The 23,661-nt window shown below is 60.9% G+C and overlaps 6 protein-coding genes across 6 annotated transcripts; 4 read left to right on the top strand and 2 right to left on the bottom strand.

Moving 5' to 3' along the window:
* Positions 1-32: 32 nt before the first annotated feature.
* PDIA3 (protein disulfide isomerase family A member 3) lies at positions 33-7,661 on the top strand. Its single transcript, XM_033070891.1, has 13 exons — positions 33-277; positions 363-441; positions 1,111-1,228; positions 1,614-1,721; positions 2,571-2,700; positions 3,155-3,271; positions 3,659-3,784; positions 4,205-4,387; positions 4,927-5,035; positions 5,820-5,948; positions 6,353-6,432; positions 6,921-6,978; positions 7,258-7,661. The coding sequence occupies exons 1-13, from the start codon at positions 108-110 to the stop codon at positions 7,375-7,377; spliced, it is 1,527 nt and encodes a 508-aa protein (XP_032926782.1). The 5' UTR covers positions 33-107; the 3' UTR covers positions 7,378-7,661.
* An 856-nt stretch (positions 7,662-8,517) lies between these two features.
* LOC117002039 (peptidyl-prolyl cis-trans isomerase FKBP8-like) lies at positions 8,518-10,506 on the top strand. The gene is given in 8 exon segments (XM_033070818.1): positions 8,518-8,752; positions 8,865-9,068; positions 9,071-9,209; positions 9,374-9,591; positions 9,662-9,834; positions 9,913-9,990; positions 10,141-10,244; positions 10,320-10,506. Coding segments are annotated over 8 exon segments (1,215 nt in total). The 3' UTR covers positions 10,384-10,506.
* A 269-nt stretch (positions 10,507-10,775) lies between these two features.
* SERF2 (small EDRK-rich factor 2) lies at positions 10,776-11,532 on the top strand. The gene is made up of 3 exons (XM_033070766.1): positions 10,776-10,872; positions 11,112-11,220; positions 11,322-11,532. Exons 1-3 carry the CDS (start codon positions 10,866-10,868, stop codon positions 11,383-11,385), a joined length of 180 nt encoding a protein of 59 aa, XP_032926657.1. The 5' UTR covers positions 10,776-10,865; the 3' UTR covers positions 11,386-11,532.
* Positions 11,533-13,039: 1,507 nt separating this feature from the next.
* Positions 13,040-17,270, bottom strand: SERINC4 (serine incorporator 4). The gene is made up of 12 exons (XM_033070204.1): positions 16,631-17,270; positions 16,372-16,503; positions 15,781-15,959; positions 15,619-15,698; positions 15,429-15,522; positions 15,153-15,364; positions 14,780-14,875; positions 14,582-14,708; positions 14,304-14,376; positions 14,058-14,109; positions 13,822-13,978; positions 13,040-13,557 (listed from the first exon to the last, which is right to left on the bottom strand). The coding sequence occupies exons 1-12, from the start codon at positions 16,679-16,681 to the stop codon at positions 13,344-13,346; spliced, it is 1,467 nt and encodes a 488-aa protein (XP_032926095.1). The 5' UTR covers positions 16,682-17,270; the 3' UTR covers positions 13,040-13,343.
* Positions 17,271-17,652: 382 nt separating this feature from the next.
* HYPK (huntingtin interacting protein K) lies at positions 17,653-18,719 on the top strand. The gene is made up of 4 exons (XM_033070782.2): positions 17,653-17,867; positions 18,034-18,089; positions 18,321-18,372; positions 18,561-18,719. Exons 1-4 carry the CDS (start codon positions 17,682-17,684, stop codon positions 18,654-18,656), a joined length of 390 nt encoding a protein of 129 aa, XP_032926673.1. The 5' UTR covers positions 17,653-17,681; the 3' UTR covers positions 18,657-18,719.
* Positions 18,720-19,082: 363 nt separating this feature from the next.
* On the bottom strand, positions 19,083-23,261 carry MFAP1 (microfibril associated protein 1). The gene is made up of 9 exons (XM_033071133.2): positions 23,119-23,261; positions 22,784-23,003; positions 22,078-22,210; positions 21,604-21,791; positions 21,071-21,179; positions 20,840-21,000; positions 20,435-20,594; positions 19,912-20,001; positions 19,083-19,789 (listed from the first exon to the last, which is right to left on the bottom strand). The coding sequence occupies exons 1-9, from the start codon at positions 23,195-23,197 to the stop codon at positions 19,607-19,609; spliced, it is 1,323 nt and encodes a 440-aa protein (XP_032927024.1). The 5' UTR covers positions 23,198-23,261; the 3' UTR covers positions 19,083-19,606.
* Positions 23,262-23,661: the final 400 nt, after the last annotated feature.

The following is a 23,661-nucleotide window of genomic DNA, read 5'->3' as shown; positions in this document are numbered from 1 at the left end:
CCACACGGCAGATCCGGATGCGGGGGCGGGACTTCCGGCTGCGGCCCCGGCGCTCCCTCAGCTGCGGCTCCCGGCTCCGCCACTCCCGGCCCGCCGCTCCCGCCGTCATGTCTGCACCGCGGCCCCCGCAGCCGGCCCTCCCTGCCGCGCTCCTGCTGTTCGTGCTGCTCGCCCTCGGCGCTCACGCCTCCGACGTGGTGGAGCTCACTGATGCCGATTTCGAGAGTGGCCTGGCCGAGCGCCCGGGGCTGGTGCTCGTGGAGTTCTTCGCGCCCTGGTGAGGGGCCGCTGGGGGCGGGGGGCCGGGGCCGGGGGCGGGCCGAGAGGGGGACTTGGCTGGTCTGACTCCCTTCCGTGCCTAGGTGCGGACACTGCAAGCGGCTGGCGCCGGAGTACGAGTCGGCCGCGACCCGGCTGAAGGGGATCGTGCCTCTCGTGAAGGTGAGCGCTGCCTCCCGCGTTGGGCGGCCAGCGGCCGGACTCCGGCTCTGCAGGCCTGACGGACGGCGTTTCTTTGATGCCTTGGAGCCCTGAAATAATCTGGAAGCCAGTGCTCGTAGGGCCGCACGGCGCAGCTGGTGTGCAGAGGGTGTGTGAGGGCTCGCCCCTGCCGGGCAAATGGGCCTGCTCGGAGCTGGGTGAGGCTGAGAGCGAGCACCGTGCTGCACGCACCCACTGAGGCTTACTGGCTAGGAGCTTTCTTCTCTGCCACAAAACTCGTAAAGTTTTCTCTAATCAGGGTCTCTCTCTTCCTTTACGGGAAGTGGTACGGACTCAGCACCATGGCCTACTGGTCAGGTCCTGTTTTCTTCAAGTGTTATATGAACTTTAGGACTTATGAGGTGCTCAGAAATTCCTTGTCATTGATTGTAGGAAGCTATCCTTTCCAGTATTTTTTTGGTGCGTAGTCTAGTGGAACTTGAAACTACTTAGTCTTTCCAGTATTTTCACAAATATTTTTCTGGGCCTCTCAATATATCTATGCTACCAGTTTCCCTGTCTGGGCATTCCAGCACCAGGCAGTGTGTGATGGATCCCTCTAGTCCTTGGCTGGGTTGGGTATGTTAGGGCTGAATTTCAGTCAGAGCAGCAAGGTTTCTTTTCCTTTAGGTTGACTGTACAGCAAACTCCAACACCTGTAACAAGTATGGAGTCAGTGGATATCCGACATTAAAGATTTTTCGAGATGGAGAAGAGGCAGGGACCTATGATGGGCCCAGAACAGCAGGTAAGAACTGGCTGGCAGTGTCTGGCTGGCTGATGTGCTGCAGGAGGCAACGTGTAACAGCCAGGGATGCAGAGAAGCTTCCCACCTACACAGACACCGCCTAGCCCCTTCCTCTCTCCAGAACGCTTTGTACTGGCAAAGCCTGGGGTGTTTATTTTCCCCTAAAGCTCTCCTTTAAAGGTGAAGGTTTCCACATTAGCTCCTAGTTCCCAGGATGCTGGAAAGCTCCTGTGTGGAGCTGATGGGAGCAGTCCTTCAGTTCACATATTCATTGCATGGGACATGGGTGTGGATTCTGGAGAAACAATTTTTGGTTTAGGAAGCTTGAAAAATGTCTTGTGGAACTTGGTATTGATCTCTTTAATTATTTTGCTAATCTTTCAAGATGGGATTGTCAGCCATCTCAAGAAACAGGCGGGACCTGCTTCAGTGGCTCTCAGTTCTGTGTCTGAGTTTGAGAAGTTCATTGGCGATAAAGATGCTTCTGTTGTGGGTGAGTAGAGGTAGTGCACCGTGGAATGAGAGGGCACTGGGCTCTGGGACCTGGTGTGGAAAGATCAGAGGCAGTACCACAGCCTGCAGCAAAAGAAATTCCACTTGAACATGAACAAAACCACTGCTGGTAATGAGAACAACAAAGCCCTAGAGCATGTATCCAGAGGGGTTTAAAAATGTTCAGCCTGAGCGATTTTCACAACTTAGTTGGACAAAGCTCTGAGCAATGTAGCGACTGGGGCTGGTCCCACTTCAGGTGGGAAGTGGTTTGAGGACTTGTGGGTGTTCCTTCCAAAATTTTTTATTTTCTTTTTTTTTCTCATGGTCATCTGCCTTTGTTGGCTCCCCTGGCACCATAGTATATGTTTTCCAAAGGTTGTTTCTTTCTTGGCTGGCTTTGGGTTGCTGGAAGGTGCATTTGTTGCTCTGGTGCCATCAGAGGGCTGTTGGCACTGGGTGTGTCCGTGGTTAGACGTGGCAGCAGCACATGGTGCAGATCAGGTGCTCGTGTAACCACACGAGTATTTACCAGCATTCCTAAACTTGCTGTTAAAGGCCAGTGGCTGTTGTTTCACAGTCACCAGTGGATGTCCAGGTGTTCAGGGGACAATTGTCCTTGGCTGAATGACCAAGCTGGGCTTCTCCTGAGTAGCTTTTGGCTGCTGGGAAGGAGGGGGTGCAAGGAGGCCCTGAAAAATGGGAGAGAAGCTGTCGAAGGTAAAGACCTCAACATGCACTGAGGGACTGGATTCAGGATTGATCCAGTGCGTTGTAGAGAAGGATGCTGAGAGCTGCAGAGGGTCCACAGCTGGGTTGGTTTGAGTCATGGTCTGCCTTTCTCCTGCAGGCTTCTTTGGTGATGCATCTGGGGATGCTTATTCAGAGTTCATGAAAGCAGCCAACAGCCTCAGGGATAACTACCGCTTTGCGCACACCACCGAGGAGCAGCTGGTGCAGAAGTACAGGGAAGATGGAGAGTAAGTCACTTAATACAAACATTTCTTGTTATTGAGGCATTTGGAACAAATCCATAGATTCCAGTTAATGCTTTCAGTTTCTAAACATAGCTTAAGGTCTGTTTTCTTCCCCAGCTGACAGTGGTGTTTCTTTTGAATTGAGATAGAAAGGTGTAAATGGTTACAGGCTCTGAAGTGTTTGTGTCTGCCTTGGGTGGAAAGTGTCTCAACAGAGACATTTTGTTTCTGTGTTCCTTGTTATTGGAGAGGGTTTTGTTTCTCATTATGGCCTGTCTGAATCATGGAGAAGACAGGTACACCTAATACACCAGTGCCACCAAGAAACTAGACAGTGTTGTTGAACTGTGAATGGTGATTGGGGATTGTCACTGAAGTGGGTTTTTGCCTCATCTGGCTGCTGTTCGTGGATCCCAGGGACACTTTGAACTAATTCACAGTACCTGCTTCCCCGCAGAGGTATAGTCTTATTCCGTCCTCCACGCCTGGCCAACAAGTTTGAGGAGAGCTCTATCAAGTATCCAGAAGACAAAATCACCAGTGGAAAGATCAAGAAATTCATCCAGGAGAACATGTGAGTGATTCCTCACCAGCACATGTGACAGACTGTTTTTTCACTGCTGCCGCTTCCTGCTGCATGTCTTGGCACCACTTCCTTTTGGGGACACCTTGAAGTCCTGACCTGGCTGTTGACATGCACTCTGCATGTTCTAACCATGATCCTGTTTGAAAGCTGAACCTGTGAGAGCTGTGCTAGCTTTGGCCTTACTTGGGTCAGGTCTAGCCACTCATGTAGCTGGAGATGGAGATTTGACTCCGAATAACCTGGTACAGGAATGAACAAAGTGTGTTCCTGGGGCTTGATTGATCACGGGCATTGAACTCCCGGGTGGGAGGCAAATGTGCTGTGTCAAGCGTGTTCTGGGGTCATGGACTCTGCTAATACCTCTCTCATTGACAGCTTTGGCATCTGCCCACACATGACTGAAGACAACAAAGACTTGATCCAGGGCAAGGACTTGCTGGTGGCCTACTACGACGTGGACTATGAGAAGAACGCAAAGGGATCCAACTACTGGCGCAACAGGTGGGAGTGGTGGGGGGTAAATCAGCCTGACACTGTTCCTGCTGTGCTGTGCTTCCATAGCTGGGTGACAATCCTCTGAAATCCTGTGTGATTGCTCTTGGATCCCTGGTTCTTAGGAACTTGGAGCTTACCCACAAACTGCCTCACTGCTGTGGTGTGCAATTCTGCCCTGCATGCCTGACACCCTGGGGTCACACAGGTGGAGGATAGCAACACAACACTTGTGTTAGCCACCACAGACACGAGCTTACTGGTCTGCTTCTCAGCACCATTTCTACAGGACTTAGCTCTAAAGAGCACATTGTGCCACTGAATTCCTAGTCTGATGTACGTGTCATCCTGAAGGGTATTACATCGTGTGGAAGAAAATATTCCAAGAAATAATGCTTTGTGGTTTTGTTTGTTATTTTTTCCACTCAGAGTTATGATGATTGCAAAGAAGTTCTTGGATGCTGGCCACAAACTGTCCTATGCTGTTGCTAGTCGGAAAACCTTTGGCCACGAGCTTTCTGAGTTTGGTCTGGACAGCAGTGTGGGTGAGGCCCCCGTCGTTGCCATCAGAACTGCCAAAGGAGATAAATATGTCATGCAAGAAGAGTTCTCGTGAGTTCTTGAACTTGCTGGTACTGGGTCTCACTTGATGGACTTTGGTCTGGAGGTCTCTGACTAGATGATACTTTGTTAGCTTTGAGGAAACAGGAAACCTGGATGTTCCAGCTGGAAGTAATTGCTGGGTCAGAATGGGTCCTGCTCATGTGTTCTGCTGCTCTATAGAAAGCTTGCAGCCCCTGCTGTTATACAAAGGGAGAGAGTTTAATTCAAAATGCTGAAATGTCTGGTTAGGAATTAGGGTGCAGTGAAGGGCAGAAGAATTAGTTGTACCTTTCATTTTGGAAAAAAAAAACCTGAAGTATGCTGGAAGGCCTAAAACTTTGAATGGGATGTGCGTCCAGCCTCCTGTCAGAGCCCTTAAGGACATCGTTGCACTTGTTCTGGGGTCTAGTAAGCCAGCCCCAGACTGGTGCTGTCAGAGATGCAAGTGGCATCTGTTGTGTGGGTGGAAGGAGCTTAAATAAGCCTTGAAAGTTTCCCTCTGTTGTCCTGTGTGTGTGATGGTGGCTGTAGCATCACTTTTCTTTCAGCCGTGATGGAAAGGCTCTGGAGAGATTCCTGCAAGATTTCTTCGATGGAAACTTGAAAAAATACCTGAAATCAGAGCCTATTCCTGAAAGCAACGATGGCCCTGTGAAGGTGAGTGCTGCTTATGGCTGCAGAGACACTGCTGAGCTGCAGCTTCCTGTGCATGTGTGGAGTGCTGGGAGTGTGGCGTGGTGGCAGCTCAAGAGGCCTCTGTGGTGATAGACAGAGAAATTACTCCCTTGTTCCACTGCAAATTTCTGACATGCAGCTTGTAGTTTGGGTTCTGTTTTTTTCTGTCAGCATAGTCACTGCTGTTGGCCACAGCAGTTATGTGCTTTGTGAGTGCAGCAGCATTCAGGTTTCCAGGGATTACACAAAGGCCTGCCTTCCTGGCTTGTGCTCACTCCTTCATGGCCTGGTCTTCCTGTTGGTTGTGACTGCACTGTTTTAGGGATCTCCCTGTTTATCCCATCATTGGAATCTCGTATAATTCCTGCCTTTCACCCTCCCAGGCAATTCTGCCCTGAGTAAGAGCATTCCCTGGCCTGGCTTTTTGATGAGAGCCCTACACAGGAGTGCAGGTCATGGGATTTGCAGATGTTTTGGGGAGAATGGGGATGGCCTCAGCCAGTCCTGCTGATTGCTTGCTGGGATTGGAAAGAAATGGCTTTATCTCCCTGCAAGGAGACCATATGCAGACCTCACTTGAAGGCAGTGCTGGTAACTTACAGCAGGTTTTTACCTGTGTGGTGCAGATGAGGACTGCTGTGCTTGGTTCTGCTGCTTGCTGTGCAGGTGTGGGAGACCCAGGCTTGGGTGGAATGTGTGGAGCATGTCATGTCACTGCCTCATCTCTGACTTGGAAGGAACTAACTGGTGTGATCAATCCTTACAGGTGGTGGTGGCTGAGAACTTTGATGAAATAGTTAATGCTCAAGACAAAGATGTCCTGATAGAGTTCTATGCACCTTGGTGTGGCCACTGCAAGAATCTGGAGCCCAAATACAAAGAATTGGGGGAGAAGGTAAGTCTGAAACTCTTGCAAATACGACCTAGAATTTTGCAGTGCTAAATGATTCTGCAGGTTGTTTCTAGCTTCTGTGATAATTGGTAATAATTGTGCCTTCCTGAGGACTACAAATTTTTGTCTCTTTGTGGAGTGCAAGTATTTTGCAGCAGGATCTGTGGTAGCAACCACACTGCTATGTTTAGTCTGTGTTCTTGGCTAGGGCACGGGAATATTGGCCTCAACTGCCCACGTTTCTTTTTGGATCTTTTCCCTCTGCATGATGATAGTCTCCCATGTAGTGAGGGTTGGTGAAGTGGCATTCCCTGTGCACTGTCCTCTAACACCAGTATCCCAGATCATGCTGACTGCTGAGTTCCTGGATTTTGGAATTGGTTACTGATGGTTCTTTCTACCCACAGCTCAGCAAAGATCCCAATATCATCATTGCCAAAATGGATGCTACAGCCAATGATGTGCCTTCTCCCTATGAAGTCCGAGGGTAGGTGTGACTGTTGTGACACCACTTGTCAGTGCATGAGTCTGTCTGATCTTGGGCACAGCGCTGAAGAGCTGAAAGAGCTCACAGGGAAGGTTGTGGGGGTTGCCAGGCAATAGCTAGGGGCTGGGCGATGGCTTGATGTGAAGAAATCAAGAGTGACAACAAAATACACTGATCTGCCTGGCTCCTCCAGGATTCTGCCTCTGCTGCTTTGGAATGTGCTGTGATTCTGTTCCTGGCAGTGTGAAAACTGTTGGTCGCTGTGGCTTAGTGTTGCAAAAGGAGTTCAGCTAGCAAACTTGAACCTGTGAGCTCGGCCAGATCTGTGGGTGTGGCCAGGCTCTTGAAGGCCATGCCTGTGCCTCAGAGCTGCTGAAGCTGTGCCATGTTAAACCAGGGTGGTGTGGGGTGTGAGTCCCTTCAGCTGGGGCTGGTCTGATGGAAATCAGAGCATCTCAGGAGCTCACGTGTTTCTCCTCTCTCTCCAGTTTCCCCACCATCTATTTTGCTCCAGCTGGCAAGAAGCAGAGTCCAAAGAAGTATGAGGTGAGTATTTTACTGTTCTTGATGCTTTGTAAAGAATAGTGTCCAGGTGTTGTAATTATACTCAAGCCTCTGGAGTTGGGGGTGGCAGAGTGTTCCTGTTATCCTGGGAGCAGCTACCTGATGGAACCTGCTGGGAGCATTGTACTTTGTGCTGTAGGCCCTGGGGAGAACTCTGCTTGCAGTCACCTGGGTTTCCTGCCAGGCACCTGAATCCCCCTTCAGGAGAGGGAAGCCCATGGTGGGTACAGGTCCTGCCTGATTGTCATTTGCCTTCTGCAGGGGGGCAGAGAAGTGAGTGACTTCATCAGCTACCTAAAGCGGGAGGCAACCAACACTCCCGTCCTGCAGGAGGAGGAGAAATCCAAGAAATCTAAGAAGAAGGTGAAGGAGGATTTGTAAAGTACCTACTTGCCATCTTGTCAGGATGAGCTCTGTGTGAATTGGGGAAGCACTGGTCAGAGTGGGACCAGTCCTGGGCTGTGGAGAGCCAGTGGCCATGTGGGCCGAGGAGCCCCAGCTGCTGTATCTAGTAATGTTTAATTTCCTGCCGTCTCTTAGCTGCACTGTTGTGGGGCTCCCCAGGTTTGTTTTGAAGTTTGGGAGGGGGTGGGGGTACGGTTATTTTCTAATTTTTTTTGTACATTTGGAGAAGTGAAACAATAAAATGACCCCCTTAAGACCAAGTGTCCCTGTCCTGGTGCAACCCATCAGACCTAACAATGGGATCCTGCTCTTCATAGGCAGCAGCTTCCTGCTGCAAGTTGTTCCCACCACAGCTTGTGCCACCCGCAGGAGCACCGATACCCTGGCTTGTGGGAACCAGGGCGTTCTTCTGATTTCCCTGGTCCCCCAATACAGTCACCCCCACCCGGGCTTCTGTGGTCGTCTCTTTGATCCCCCAGCCCCAGGTTGCCCAGGATACCCTGACCCGTTTGGTGCCCCTTGGCCCCCCGAAGCCGTGGCCGCTCTGGGCCGTGCCGTTCCCTCATTCACTCCCCAGCTGCCTTGGAAGGTGAGCATGGGCCTCGGTGCCCCCCGGCAATAACAGCAGGCTCTGGTGCCTCCTGCTGGTGCCTCATTCCTCACTGCAGCCCTGCACCGCCCGCTCCACCGAGAGCCGCAAGTGCAGAAGGCTGAGGCAGAGCCTCGGCCTGCAGCCTCGGTACCGGAGACGCCCGGGCACGGTAGTGCCCGGACCGTGCGACGGCGGCGGGCGGGCGGTCCCGAGGGGCAGCAGCGTGGGGAGCGAGGGGGGGAAGCGGCGGCAGCCCCGTGGCGGGGCTCGCCCTGGGCCAGCTATTTTTGCCGCCGGCCCGGACTAATCCCCTGAGCCGCTTCCCGGCATTAGGTAACGGCGCGGCGGCATGCGCTCCGCGGTGTCCCCGGCCCGGGCGAGCCCTGGCAGTCGCGGCGCGGCGGGACCAGCGGCGACACGGCCGGTGCGGGCCGGGGGCCGTGGGCACTCGCCGCCGAACCCCGGGCGGGTCCGGACCGAGGCCAGCAGGTAGCGGCGGGCGGCGAGGAGGGCCGGGGGCGGGCATGCCGGGCCCGTCGCCTGGCGGCTCCCCGGAGAGAGAAACAGGGGCCAGCGGGCGGTCGCGGGGGCCCGGCCGGGACCGGCGGGTGCGGTTCCGGCTGCCTCACACCGCCATCGCGGTGCCGTCGGTGCGCGAGGAAGAGCGGCTCTTCTACCGGCGGCTGGAGGCGCTGGCAGTGCCGGGGCCCGGCGGCTTCGGGCCGCTCTTCGCTTCCGACGGTTGGAGCGACTTGACAGGTGAGCGCCGGGCCGGCGGCCCAGGCTAGCACGGCCGGTACCGGGCAGAGTCGGGAAAGGGGCGCCAATTGCGGGGCTCCCGGCTTGTCTCTCAGCGCCTCCTCCTCCGCAGAGGACCGGCTGCTGCGGAAGCGCGTGGTGCGGGCCGGACCGGGCGGGTCGCGGCCGTTGCCGGGCCAGGAGGTGTCGGTGAAGGTGCTGGGCGCCCTGGAGGACGGCGGGCTGGTGGAGCGGGACCCGCGGCTCATCTTCGTGCCGGGTTACGGGGACGTCGTGCAGGTGAGCCCGAACCGGTGTGCGGTTCAATGCCGTGCGGATCAGCGCCGCCCGGGGCTCCGACCCGCCAGCCCCGCCGTGCCCGTCCACAGGCTCTGGAGCTGGGCGTCCCCACCATGCAGCCCGGGGAGGTTTCCTTCTTCCTCGCCGCTTTCCCCTACGCCTATGGCCGCCCGGGCAGGTAGGGCGGGCGGGCAAGGGGACCGAGCGGGCGGGGACTGGAGCAGGTGGGGGAGGGCAGACGGACGGGAACGGGCAGACAACAGGGACAGCGAGGACAGGAGGACCAGAGCCGGTGGGGCCGGGGCGGGCAGGGTCCGGGGGCAGCCGGTGCTGTACCAGCAGGGAGCCCGACGTGCCGCCCGAGGCGCCGCTGCTGTTCGAGGTGACGCTGCTGGAGGTGCGGGACGGCCCCGACCCGCAGCCGCTGCCGCCCGCCGTCCGTCTGCGCCTGGGCTCGCAGCGCCGGGAGCGGGGCAACTTCCACTTCGCGCGGGGTGACTTCGCGGCAGCGCTGCGATCGTACCGGCTGTCGCTACGCGCCCTGGACGGCCCCGCCACCGGTGAGACCGGACGGGAGAGAGGGCTCGGGGCTGCCGAGCTGGGGCGCTGAGATCGCCACTCGCCCCGCAGCTCCGCCTGGGCCCGAGGAGGAAGAGGAGTTGCGGGAGCAGCGCGTGAAGTGCCTCAACAACTGCGCGGCCGCCGAGCTGAAGCTGGGGCGGGCGGAGGAGGCGCTGGCGGCCTGCGAGGCGGCCCTGCGGATCAGCCCCGACAACAATCGGGCGTTGCTGCGGCGCGGGCAGGTGGGGCTCGCATCGTCCCACACCGCCCCGCTCCCCTCGGCCCGGCCGTCGAGCTACCCTCCGCTCCTCTCCCCGCAGCTGCTGGCGGAGCAGGGCCGGGACGCAGAGGCGGCGCTCATCCTGAGGAAAGCCCTGGAGCTGGACCCGGCCAACAAGGTGTGGGAGGCGGGATGCGAGGGCGGGCGGTGTCCCACGGGACCTGGTACCAGGAGCGATAGGGAGGGAGAGGATCCTGCAGCAGCTGGCACTGGGATGGTCGGATGTCCCACCGGAGCCCTGCCCACCGCAGCCGCCCCTCGCCCGCAGGTCATCCACACCGAGCTCTCACGGCTGGCGAAGCGCCAGAGCCCCTCATCCAGCACCGCCCCGCAGAATCCCCGCCACGACCCGCTGCCGCCGCCGAGCCCCGCGTGCGTAGGCAGGAACGGACGCCCGCCCCGCATCCTCTCGGCCCGGATGGCGCTTACAGCCGTCTCTCCCCGTAGATCCCCCGCACCGCCCACGGCGGAAGGAGCGATCGGAGCGGCCCCGCAGTGCCCCAGAGCCTGACTGAGGAGATAGAAGAGTTCTCACACCGCCCTCCCCGCATCGCCCCCCAGTCCCCGGGGAGGAGAGCAGCTCTGCGGGGGCAGGGCTGAGGGAGGAGCGGACGCGCCGCGCCCCCCGCCCCGCACCGCGCCCCCGGCCCCGCACCGCGCCCCCCAACCCGCGCCCCCCGCCCCGCAGGGCTCCCCGCACGCCTCGTGACGTCACCGCGGGGGGCGCTCCCTCCACGCATCCCGGCGCGCGGGGGCGGCTGCGGCGCGTGCGCCGAACCTGCCGGGATTTTCGCCCCCGCCGGCAGAAGGGAGGCCATAGCCCGCGGCCAATCAGGCGGGGCCTGGCCGGAGAGACGCGCCAATGGGAGCGCAGAGGGGGATGGATCGGCGCGGTGATTGGCTGTGGCGTCCCTTAAAGCGCGGCGCGGGGCGGGGCGCGGGGGGGTCAGTGCGGGACGTGGCGGTGGAGTGGAGGTGGGAGGGAGCGGCGCCATGACCCGTGAGTTGTGGTGGGGGGGAAGGAAGGAATGAAGGAGGGGAAGAAAGAAAAGGGACTGAGGAATGTGGTGGGCTGGGGTGGTGGGGGATTGTTCTGGGGTCCAGGAGTGCGGTGGGGCCGGGGTCAGGTCATGATCCGCCGGCGCGCCGGACCCGCCTTGCGGGCAGTGGTCGGGCCGGGCTGTGGGGGGTGGCCCCGTAGCGGGGCCGGGCCGCTCTGAGGCCGCCGCGCCTTGGCAGGCGGGAACCAGCGCGAACTGGCGCGGCAGAAGAATCTGAAGAAGCAGAGCGACTCGGGCAAGGGCAAGCGGCGGGACGACGGGCTCTCGGCTGCCGCCCGCAAGCAGAGGTGAGCGCCGGGCCGGCCCTGCCGGCTTCCCCCGCCCCGCTCCCTGCTCCCGCCCCGCGGCGGTGCCGGCCCCGCCGCCAGCCCCGCCGCGCTCCCCGCAGGGACTCGGAGATCATGCAGCAGAAGCAGAAGAAGGCTGACGAGAAGAAGGAAGGCAACAAGTAGCGGGCGGCCGCGCCGGGCTGCCGCCCCAGGGCCGGTCCCGCCGGCAGGATGCCCCGCGCCGCCCCAGGCCGGCTCCCGCCGGGACCCCCGGCATCGCCCCGCGCCCTGCGGTGCCGTCCCCTATTAAAGTAGCTGTGGAGCCCTGCACGCTGCGTCTGCTCGTCCGTGCGCCGTGCGGGGGGTGGGCGAGCATGGGTACTGCCGGCGGAGCAATCGCGGCCGCGGAGAGAATGACCGAGCGCGGCCGTGGCAGCGTCGGGCGGCGGCGTCTCGACGGTGAGGAACAAAGGTGGGGTCGGGCCTGGGCGGTCCTTGGGGCAGCACCCGGGGATCAGCGCGGGGGCTGCGGGCGCACGCCCCGGGGTGTTGGGGAGAGCCGGGAGGAACGACGCTGGCCGGCATGGCGCTGAGCGGGCCGGGGCGCAGCCAGGCCGGGGCCGGTCGGAGGGCGGCGGTGGAGAGATGGCGGCCGGGCCTGCGCGCCGGGGGGAGCCGCGCTGCGGCACGGCCGGGGCGGGCCCAGCTGGAGCTGCCCGTCCGGCAGCCGCGCCGAGCCGGCCTTGCGGCGATGAGCTCCGGCCCCGTGCTGAGGCCGATGCCGATCGGCCTCCTCAGCTCCCTGCGGGGCCGGAATGGAGCGCCAGCCCGAGCCGGGTCCCGCGGCAGCCCGGGTTCCTCGCCGAGCCAGATGCAGCACCGCCTCCACCTTCGTGCCGTCCTTGGCGCTGGTCTCCAGAACACGCAGCTGTGGGGCTGGGGCTGGCAGTGGGTGTCAGTGGGGCCCTGCTTACACCAGGAGCCCTGCGGAGCTGCTGCGCACCATGGCCAGCCGCCTGTGGTCCGTGTGGATGCCCTCAGCCAGGCCACAGGTCCATCTTGCTGCCCACGAGCATCAATGGCTGTAACTGCTCCATGTCTTGCAGGACAGAAGGGTGACACGGGGCTTTCTGGGGCTGGCAGCCTAGGGCCACATTGGCTGCTTCCCATCACGGCTGTGGTGAGCCTGGGAGCCAAATGCGGTTCCAGGCCTGACAGAAACACCAGGAAAAGGGAAAACATTGGGGGAAGCACTCTCAGTTTTCCTGGAGGGTTCCCTTTAACCTGGTGTGAGGGAGCACCTGGGCTCAGCCCGAGGTGGGCTGTGTGAGGAGCAGCGGCAGCCCTGGGCAGGTGCACATTCCTGGTTGTCCTGGTGGCTGCTCCCCTGCCACAGCAAGGCCACGCTGCACCATCCTGATGTACCTCATGAATGCCCCATTCTCTGCCATCTGCAGGTCTCCAGTAGGGAGCCAGCATCCTCCTAACAGGGCCTCATGGCTCCTGCCAGCAGCTGGCACAGGGGCATCTGGGGAGCCCTAAGGACACACGGTGTTGCAGCAGTTGCCACTGAAGGGCCTGGAGGGCCATGCCAGTGGCTGTGGGCAAGCTGCCCAATGGCCTGTGCTTGGAGCAGGCATGACCAAAGCATTGTTTGCCCAGAGGACAGCCTGCACTGCCTGCAGCATGGGGGTCTGGTATAAGCCCCCACCCAGGTCAGGCTCTGCAGGGACCTGCAGCAGTGCTGCTGACTCCGGCTCGTACCCTCTCTCCCTGTGCAGGGCAATGGCACAGGCTCAGTTCAGATTTTTATATAAAATAATGTATTGAAGCAGGTATTTACAGTGAATGCACCATGGCCATGGCAGCCAGGGCAGAGCCCTGCTCCCCCAGTGAGGCCAGGGCAAGCAGGCTGCGGGCTGAGCACCTGCCACCAGCTTGCTCTGGCCCTTAGGGTGGCCCTGGCTCAGCGCAGGACCAGTATCCCTGGGAGCAGCCACCTCCCATGTTCCCCTCAGGCTCTCAGATGCTGGTGTCTCCTGGGACAGAGGGTCAGGGGAGGCCAGGAGGACCAAGCAGGGCCAGGGCACAGGCACAGGGCGCAGCAGGGACCAGCCCTGGGCAGTTTGTCCTGGCAGGAATTATGTGGAAACGTTGACGCGCTGTGGAGCGCGTCGGCGCCGCACGATTCGTGGCCCTGTATTGTGCCGGTGCTGTGGAGAGCTGTGGAGGCAGAAGGGGCTCAGCAGCAGCCACAGGTAGAGCAGGACACAAGCCCAGCACGAGGACACCTTCACCCAGAAGGTTGACCAGCTGCCGTGTGTGAAGGTGGTCTCCAGCGCCGCATTCTCATAGCTAGTGGGAGAGGGCAGGACTGGGTGCCCAAGGGATTCCAACACAGGGGGCTCCAGTGCCAGCTGCAGCCACCAGGTCACCCTGTGTCTCAGTGGCCACGTGCCCCTGGGCATGTCCCTTCTTGTTGCACTGCACAGCTGCCACTGGAGCAGTGCAGGTCCGTGGGCACAGAGCCCTGAGCATCCCCAGCAGTGCCAGCTCATGCCATCATGGCCTGGCACAGGTTTGGAGTGAGAGCAGGGAGGGCTGAGAGCAGAACCCTACCTGAACCAGTTGGTGAGTGTCATCATAACATAGAGTGAAGCAAGGAAGAAGACAAAGTGGAAAGCTGAGTAGCTGTAGACCACCCGTTCCTGCTCATCTTGGATGATGAGCTGTCCCCTGGCACTCGCCTCTGCTTGCTCACATGTCTGGTCAGTGCCTGGGACAGTGTGGGGGCATGTCACTCCCAGGCTGGGACACAGGCTCTGCCCACTCTCCCACACAGACACTGCACTCACCTCTCAGCTCCTCCTCCATCTTGTCAGGGCAACAGAAGCAACAGGAAGGTTTCTGCGGGGAGAGCAGAGTGGTGACTGCCCGGCCCTGTGGCCAGGCTGAGCCCTGCCTGATGCCAGGGCACATAGTGTGGGCAGCCCTCTGTGCTTGGCTAGACAGACCCTCTAGGGCTGGGACAGGGCCTTGAGGTGGCGGGTCTGGGGTGCCCGTGTCAGGAGGACCTGGAGCACAGCTGCATCCATACTCACTTTAAACTCAAAGCTGTAGACTTTGACCATCCAGAGGGGCCCGAAGACCTCAGCGAGGTACGACGCTTCATTGCTGTGCCCAGGAGAGAAGCAGAAATCGTAACACAGGCACCCATCACCCTGTACTAGACTCCCAGCTTGCCCTATGGATTCCCAATGGCCACAGGATCTCTGCTGTCCTTCCCCCATCTACCCCCCAGTGCCCCACCTGCTGTTTGCCCCCTCCCCTGGTGATGCCCTGGCACCCCGCTGGCTGTGCCTGGGCAGGGTACACGCACCATGCGAAGAGCACGCAGGCGTACATGATAGCAGCGCCCAGCACGGCGACCGTGGTGTCCTCGGTCTGCAGCTCATCCTGCCGCACCCCCGGGAAGCACACGGTGAGGTTCTGCCCCTTGTACAGCACTGCAGGGAGGCGGAGGTGAGAAGGGCATGCGTCATGGCAGGGACTGCTGGTGGTGGACAGGGACACTCACCTCGCTCCGGGGGGCGGCTGGACAGTGCAGAGAAGGTGAGGTACATCACATAGCAGCTGATGATTGAGGACTGCAGCAGTCCTGACCGTGGTTGCTCTGCAAGTGGGGACAGAGGTGTTACTGGAGTTCCTGCAGTGCCATGAGCTGGCAGGTGGGGCTCTGAGTGGGCCCAGGGCAGTCTCCTCCTGCCACTCGCCTGTCCAATGCCTTGTGCCAAGGTATAGGAAGGGCCAGTAGGAACCCTGGGCAGCTAGGTGCTCCTCTAGTGCCCAAGTGCTGGGCCTGAGCTGGGGCCCACAGCCACCCCCAGCCTAGGACACGGCTGGCCATGCAGCATGGCAGCTCCCACCGCGCTGTGCTGTGTGATACTCACTGAGCCGCACACATGGTGTGATGGAGATGAAGGACATGATGCCACAGAGGCTGCCATTGATGGCAAGCAGTGCTTTGTTGAGGTGGCAGGCAGCTGGGTGGGTGTAGAACTTGTAGAGGAAGGAGAAGGCGGCAGAGGCAAGGGTGTAGAAGGTGGCTGTGACCAGCAGCACGGCCAGATACCAGCGCTTGTCCTGTGCAGCGCCTGTCAGCCTGTGGAAGAGTGGATGAGCGGTGGCAATGGGCAATGGTACCCACCCAGCAACCCAGCACTCACCAGTTCTTGTTCCAGGTGTGTGCAAAGGCTGTGATCAGCACCAGCTGGATGAGGATGAAGGCAAAGCCCCCGCAGACACCTGTGTAGTGCCAGGCTGGGGGAAGAGGGCAGAGGTAGAGATGGCACAGGGCAGGCAGGGGCCCAAAGGGGTGCCCAGGGTGCCAGCTTAGACGGGGGGGGACAGACATACCTTGGATGAAGTTGTCCTCAGGGATGAAGAAACTGGCGGCCCAGAGGCCCACCAGCACCAGCAGCTTCAGAAGCCAGAACCTGCAGGGCAGTAACGTCAGTAGGACAGAGCCCGACAGCCCCACCCCAGGACGCCCTGTCCCACCCCACAGCCCATCCCTACCCGTTGTGGAGCTGTGCACGGCGGTCAGAGCTGGAGCGCACGTTGAGCAGCAGGGCAGCCTGTGCCAAGTGGAAGCAGGCAGTGCCAAAACAGACCCGGTACACAGCCGAGGAGCCCACCAGCTGCTCGCAGTCCGTGCCCCCAGGCAGGTGTTGGCACAGCACCATTGAGAAGGGCACCTGGCAGGCACAGTGGTTGATGGGCAGGGCTGCTGGTGTGTCCACCCAGCACGCCCCAGTGCCCATGGCATCCAGCACATCCAAACCCTCAGCACTCCCACCATTCCCAATACCTTCCCCAGCACCCTGGGACCCCCAGCACGCCAGGCAAGTCCCGCCTCTCTGGTACCCCTGGCACTCCTTCCCCCTTGGCACTCCCAGCACCCCTGTCACTATTCCAGCATCCCATTATCCACAGAATTCCAGTACTCTTGATGGTCCTGGCAATTCTGGCATACCCAGTGCTCCCCTGGGTGCCCTGAGGTGCCTGGCACCCCAGTACCCCTAGAACTCACGGTACCCTTGAGCCCTCCAGTACCCTTGGGACCCCCAACACTCCCAGTACCCTCAATGTCCCGGTTCCCTCTGTCACCTTCTCTGTGATAGCCTGGGCCACAGTGCGGGACAGCATGAGGCAGCACACGGCAGAGGCCAGGACATGCAGGAGCGTGTAGAGGATGCGCGTGCTCGTGGACACACGGAGCCCGTGACAACCGCAGCAGAGCTGGGGAGGGGCACGGTCAGGGGGGATCCCAAGGGGCCAGCACTGCTCTGCAGCCTGGCCCAGCACACCCTGCCCACCCAGCCTCACTCCAGCCAGGCTCCCAGCCCCACCAGACCCCAAATCCCACCTGGAAGAGCAATGGGTGCAGGAGGTGCCCGTGTGCTGCTGTGCCCGCCATGGCCCAGCTCAGCTCTGCTCAGCCCCCGTGGCGTTGATGGGATTAGGGGATTGTCAACTCGGCCCGCCCTGCCATCTGCTCGCTGTTGCCTCCAGGCAGCCACCCCTGGGGTGCTCCATGGCACTGCCCAGTGACTCCTGGCCATGGGCATCCCTGCCCAGACCCCCGTCCCTCCTTGGTCGGGGCGAGGGCCCTGGACATAAGCTTGCATGAAGGGCATGTGGGGTCTGCACACGATGTCTCCCTGATCCCAGAGGGGTACCTGGGAGCTGTGTGGAGGGGCTGGGGGATGTGGAGTTTACTGGAGGGTGGAGCAGCCCCGGGCACAGGGGTAGCAGGACGCCCCACGGCCGGCAGGAGCTGGGGACAAGCAATAGGACGTAGGAGGCTCTGCAGTGGAGCTGGCATCACCTTTGTTCAGCTGCTCCACAGCCATTCAGGCTTTGTGCTGGCAGAGCCTCGACACGGCGGATGCCGCGGCGGCGGTGACAGATCCGGCGTGTCCCCAGGCACAGCCCGGGCCGGGGGACGCGGTGTCCCCAGCGGCGGGTGGGTGACACGAGAGACGCGTGCGCCGAGCGGGGGGCGAGGCCGGGCCCGTGCCGGTGCCGCGGGACATCCTCCGCCGGGCCAGCACCGGGCACGGGGAAGCACGGCCACAGCCCAGCCCCGCCGCGCCCAGGGACCCGGCCAGGGCCCCGCTGCGGCCTGCCTCGTCCGACCGTCCGTGTGGCGGCGGCGGGAGCCACCCCGGGGTCGCTGATCCGGCAATCCCGGTTTACCGCCGGCGGGCACTGGCGGGCAGCGGCCCGGGAATGCCGGCACTGTTGGCTCCGGCCCGTCGGGAGCGCAGGCCGCGGCCGCTCGGCGGGGCCGGGCCTGGCGGCGGGCCCGGGCGGGGGGCGGAGCCGCCCCCGCCGCGCTCGGTTCTGGCGGCGCGCGCCGCTCGCTGCCGCCGCCGGCGGCGCACGTGACCGGAAGCGGCCGCGGCGGCGGCGGCATGGCGGCGGAGGGCGATGTGGAGCTGGAGCTGGAGACCGAGCCGAACGGCTCCGGCGGCGGCAGCGATGGGGCGGGCGGTCGCGCGGCCGAGAAGCCGCGGAAGCACGATAGCGGCGCGGCGGACCTGGAGCGCGTCACGGACTACGCGGAGGAGAAGGAGATCCAGAGCTCCAACCTGGAGACGGTGCGGCGGCGGGACGGGACCGGGCCAGGGTGGGAGGCCGGGCGCTGCCTGCAGCGGGGCCGCGTCGGGCGCTGACCACCGCACTTGCACGCCGGTGCTGGTGCCGCCGGCGTGGCGCTCGGCCGGTCGGTGCCGCGCAGCGGGGTGACCGCGCTCGTTCTGGCAGGCTATGTCGGTGATCGGAGACCGGAGGTCCCGGGAGCAGAAAGCCAAGCAGGAGAGGTAACGGTCCGCGCTCCCCCCGGGGCAGTGCCTTTCTTGCAACTTGTCACCACTCGGGACATGACCCAGGCATCTGCTCCCCTGTGTGACATCCCGGCCCTTCCCCGGTCCCCTCCGAGCCCCACGATGCTGCGAGGGGCCGCTTCTGCCCGCCTCCCGGCCGAGGTAGCACCGGGGCAGCAGCCGGTGGGGGCTGTTGGTCACCGCACGTTTGTCCATCCCTTGTCCTAGGGAGAAAGAACTGGCAAAAGTGACCATCAAGAAGGAGGATCTAGAGCTGATTGTGAGTAGGGGCGGGACCCCAGGCAGGCTCTGACATGTCCCCAGTCTTGGGTGCGAAACTGCGCCCATGGAGGCGTGCCTGAGCGGAGGTCGGCCCGGTGTCCCCATGGGTGGGTGTCCCCCGCTGCCCCCCGCCCGGCCCGCGGGGCCCTGCGGATGCTGTACGGGGCTGTGGCTGTTTTTCTGCAGATGACGGAAATGGAAATATCACGGGCAGCAGCGGAGCGCAGCCTGCGCGAGCACATGGGCAACGTGGTGGAGGCTCTCATCACCCTCACCAACTGATCTGGGAGGCCACGGGCTGCCAGGCATGGGCCTCTTGCCGTACCAATAAAGGCACTGCTGGGACTGGGCTGTCTTTGTGGTCTGCACAGTACTGCACATGTGCCCCTGGCCTTGTGTGCGTGGTACTCACAAGGGGGGCCCAACCATGTGGCGTTGTGTTGGCAGTGCCAGCTGGGCACCCCTGTGACTGGAGCAGGACAAAGTGACCTGCCTGAGCACTGAGACGTGGTGCTCTCCCCTCCTTTTACCTCCGCCCCGGGGCAGCACAGGCTGGACAGGCCCAGGCACAGGCCTGAGGCAGCGGTGACAGCTGATCATGCATGGCCTGCCCAGGCTGGTGCCCCCTGTGCCACCCCAGCTCACCATGGCTCACAAGGAAGCACAGAACAGGATGGCCATGCCTTTAAGAAGAATGGAGCCAGAGTGTGTAAGAAAATCAAATCTTTAATCAAACCCTCCCACCCCACACAGGTAGAAAAGCCAAGCCCTGCAGGACTGACCATGGTGAGGCAATAGGGCCACCACTGACCATCCCAAAACAGGGCCCAGACTGACACCAGGGACAGTACAAGCAAGGGATTATACACAAGATGGGTGCAAAAGTCCTGTAATTCTTCCAGAACTGAATGTGCTGGAGCCAAGGGTGCTGCTGCAATGTGCCAGGCACTGCCAAAGTTCCACAGTGGCCGTTGCTGGAACATAGTGTGGCCACCAGCCTGGCCAGCACCACAGGCCATCATTCTCCACAGTGTGGGCAAGGAACCCATCAGGTCTGTCCAGCACAGGGCGTGAGACACCTCATCAGGGTAGGCATGGGACAGGCAGGGGAAGGGCTTGCCACCACAGGAGTCCTGGAACATGTCCCTTCTGGCCCTGCCCAGGCTGTGGCAGCTGGCAGAGCAGCGCCCTCCTGCCAGCATCAGCCATACCAGATCCTCCTGCCTCTGCCCCTAGGTTGTTTTTCGTTTCTTGGCCGAGGGTCTCTCAAAGACATCCCTCACCCCCGCTGCCTTCTGCTTAAAGAACTTGGTGTTCTGTGCACTCTCCTGGCCCCAGGCAGAGTCAAAGGAGGTGGTGTCCTGGTCCACCAAGTGTGTGTACTTCGTCCGCCCTGAGCGCCCAAAGTTCTTGACCTGGGGAGCAGAAGAACTTGTGAGCAGCTGTTCAGGGAGGATCAGGACCTGCTGCACCCCCCTGCCCAGAGCCCTCACCCCCCTTGGTGTATGGGCTGGGCACCCTCCGCCAGCACACCCACCTGCATGACTTTGGGCAGGATGGTCTTGTTGAAGTGGTCCTCAAGGGTCGGAGCACTGAAGTCCCTCTTGTACACCTCTTCATCCTCATCCTGCAGGAGGACACAACCTGCTCAGCCTTAAAGGATCTAGCAAGTCTTGGCAGCAGTGGGGAAAGCTGCCTGAAGGTCATATTGCTGCTCTGCCAGGGCTGCCACAATACTTGCAGCCCTATTAACTCCTGCTGGAGTGAGGGATGTTAGCACTGTTCCCCAGGCTGCTTCCCCAGTGGCCCATGCAGAACTGACTGGGTTTTGGCTGGGTCTGTCAACCCAAACAGCAGCGTAGGGAGAGCTCTGCAGCTTCAGCTGCATTTCAGCTGACATGCTCTGGTGTCAGCTGGGTCAGCTTCAGCCCCATGCTGCCTCTGAAGGTTGGCTCTTGCCCCAGGGCACCCCCAGCCTAGGGCACAGTGGGAGAGGGGAGGCTCCCCACAGGGAAGAGGTGGCCCTGCAGTCTCCCACCTGCAGCCCTCAGCACACTCACCATGAAGAAGGCTCCCCGGTGGTAGTACTTCTGCAGGAATTTGTATTTGCCCTTTACTGCCTTGTTGGTGATGACTTTGCCGTTGGCCCGGAGCTCAGCCCGACGCTCCTCCTCTGTCAGGTTCCGCATACGCTCGATCTCTGCCTTCTCCTTCTCCATGCTGGGGGGGAGAGAAGCCCCTGAGACCCTGTGTCCCCACAGCATCTCCTCGGAGAGAGGCTGTCACCAGCTGCCACCTCGGAGTTCACACATTTACTGCTGGAGAGCAAAGGAACCCCAAGGGCAGGCAGGAAGGGCTCTGGGCATTCAGTCCAGCTGGAACCCTGCTGCCAAAGGGCAGCCTGAGGAAAAGGTGTTTCAACTGCCTGTGAGTTCTCAGCCTCCTGTCTACCAGACAATACTTACGCTTCTCGTTCTTCGCGGTCTCGTTTGATACGCTTCAGCTCACGGACTTTCCAGGCCTCGTACTCCTCCTCATCGTTCTCATCATCTGTATCGAGTGCATCCAGCGCTGCCAGTGAGCGCTTGTTCTCCTCCAGCTCCTTCTTTGCTTCCTCTTCTACAATCTGCAGTGAGGTCCAAGCTAAGCTTCCTGCAGTGGCTGCCCCCTCCAGCCTCCAGCCCACCCCTCCGCACCTTAAGCGTGTACTTGCGCCTCTCCTCTGCCATCCTCTTTGCCTCCTGCTCCAGCTCCTTCTGTTTCAGGGCTTCTGCTTCTCTCTCCTGAACTGTGATCCGGTCCTTCCTGAGAGCAGAGCCATGACAGCCTTAAGCCTTCCCACGAGGCAGTGCAGCCGCTCAGCCTCCTGCTGGCTCCCACACTGCAGCTGCTTTCAGCCTTTGCCCTCTCCAAGGACAGGTCAGGTCCTGGGACTCTCCCCTTTTTTTGGGGACTACCACGTTCCTTTGCCACCATATGGCCCTTGCCCAAGGGCTCTGGTCAGACTCCACGGCCTGATCCCACAGCGACCCAATGCAGATATGGGGCTGTGGATGCAGGGATTGCCCCTTGCTCCCTAGCTATGCCCTGCCATGCTGTGACCATCCCATCCCACCCCAAGGAGGTGAATGGTTTCCTCACAGTGAGGAGAAACCATGCAGCAAGGCCTTCTTGGGCCCCAGCTTCTGACTGTCCCAGTGCAGGGCCATCACACGCTCCTATCACCTACTTGCGGATAAAGACAGGTTTGAGACGTGGCTCCATTTCATCTTCACTGTCCGTGTACTCCTCATACTCAGACTCTGACTCAGACTCTTCTCCAGACCGACCCTCATCTTCCAGTTCCATCACTTCCATCTCCTCAGTTTTCCTCTCCTGTGCTCGCTGACGCATCATCCCACGCCGACGCTCAATCTCCTACGGGGACAAGCACAGAGCAGTCAAAGGCAGCCCTGCCACCACTTCTCTCCTGTGAAACACATCATGTCTGGAGTGTTGGCTTTGAGAAGATGCCTCTCTGGATGTGGTGTGGCCTTCCTCGGTGTCCTGTCCCATGCCAGAGCATGGTGACCCACAAGTTAAGTCATGGCTAGGTGTGACACTTGCCCAGATACATCACACAGCCCACATATCCATGCAAAGGGCAGTCCCAGCCTGTGCCCCTCCAGCTTTCCTAGGCCGTTATCCGGCTCTGCAAACACACCTCATCATCGATCTCTTCCTCTTCCTCTTCACTGGTGTCCTCCCGTTCCAGGCGCCAAGCTTCTCCCCCCTCCACTTCTGAATCGCTTTCTCCAACCACTTCAGGTTCCACGATTTTGCGGTGTCTTGCCAGCCTGCAGGAGACCCCAGTTAACACACGGCACTTGGAGTGTAAGGGGGCTGCAGGAAAGGGACTGTTCACAAATCTAGCAAGGCCATAGTAAGCACTCTGACTGCCAAACATGCCAGAACTGATATGTTCTCTCCCAGGAGGCTGCAGTGGCTGGGCACTGGCAGCTCTTCCCTGTCCATGCTTCCAGGAAGAATGGATTCCCAATGAGAAGACTCCTTGTTAGTGGGAAAAAAACCCAACAGCAGCTCCACGGGAGGCAAACAGCACTCAGGGTCCCTGCCCAGAGTACACTTCATGAGACACCATCCCTCCTCGCTATCCTGAGCCTCAGCATGCTACACTAATTTCTATATTGGAGCCTGGTTTTGCTACCATCCATCCAAATACACCTGGACATGGGCTGCACCTGGCTAGCTCCTGGCTGGACAGTAGCCCAAAGCACAGTGCAGTGTGAATATCCACCGCCTGGACGATGTTCCCAGCTCCTGCCCTGTGCAGTTTCTCCCTGTAGTGTAGCAGAGCAGATTCGCAGCCCCCGGCCCCAGACTCTGCTCTTGCCTGACCCAGCACTCACCGTTCCTCCACGTCCTCAGCAATGCGGTTCTGGAGGCGCCGAAGCCGGGGGTCGTTGGCCAGTTCCTCCTCCTGTTCCTCGGGCTCGACCTCTTGCTCCTTCGCCTTCTTGATGAATTGGAACTCTTCGTCCTCCTCCTCCGAGGACTCCATGGGCGCGTAGTCCGGCCGCTTGCCCGACACGTACCGCTTCACCTTCACCTTCTCCATGGACAGCTCGCCTGCGGGCGCCGGGCCGTCACCGGGGATCTCGGCCCCGCGCCCCCGCCGCCCCGGTCCCAGCCCCAGCCCTACGCCCGTCCGGCCGCCCCGCTGAGCCCAGACACCCCAGCTCACCCTTCTCGTTGCGGACGGGCACGGCGCCCGCCGTGGACTGGATCGGCGGCTGCTTCATGAGGGCGCTGGGGACCGACATGGTGGCGGCGGGCGGCGGCCGGGCCGGGCCGAGCCGAGTCGAGCCGAGCGGTGCCGCTGACAACGGCGCCTCGAGCGCTCACCCGGAACCGGAACCGCTGCCGCTTCCGTCGCGACGGGGCCGTGCCCGGGCCGGAAGTGACGTTCTGCCCGGGGTGGCTGCCGGGGGGACGGGGCCTGGCGCTCGCAGTTTGCGCCCGTGCCTGCGTTTCGGGACGGCGCGGGGTGCGCCGGACCCTAGGGCTGGGTGGCAGGGGGAGTCCCCGGTCATTTCGCCATCCGCTTTCGGCCGGGAGAGGTTCCTTCCCTCACGCACAGTGCTGGTTTTACCCCCGGCGGGCGTCAGGGCGAGGCACCGGCCCAGCGGCCATCGGACGGCGGGGGGCAGCGCCGCGACAGGGCCCCGCTGCTCCGGCCGTACCTAAATGGCGCTGGGACTCTGCAGGCCCGTCTGTCCCTACTGTG

Source organism: Catharus ustulatus, chromosome 12 (assembly GCF_009819885.2).
Source record: "Catharus ustulatus isolate bCatUst1 chromosome 12, bCatUst1.pri.v2, whole genome shotgun sequence".
NCBI classification, from domain to species: Eukaryota; Metazoa; Chordata; class Aves; order Passeriformes; family Turdidae; genus Catharus; species Catharus ustulatus.
The sequence above is the reverse complement of the archived record's forward strand: the minus strand, read 5'-3'. Positions and strand labels throughout refer to the sequence as shown.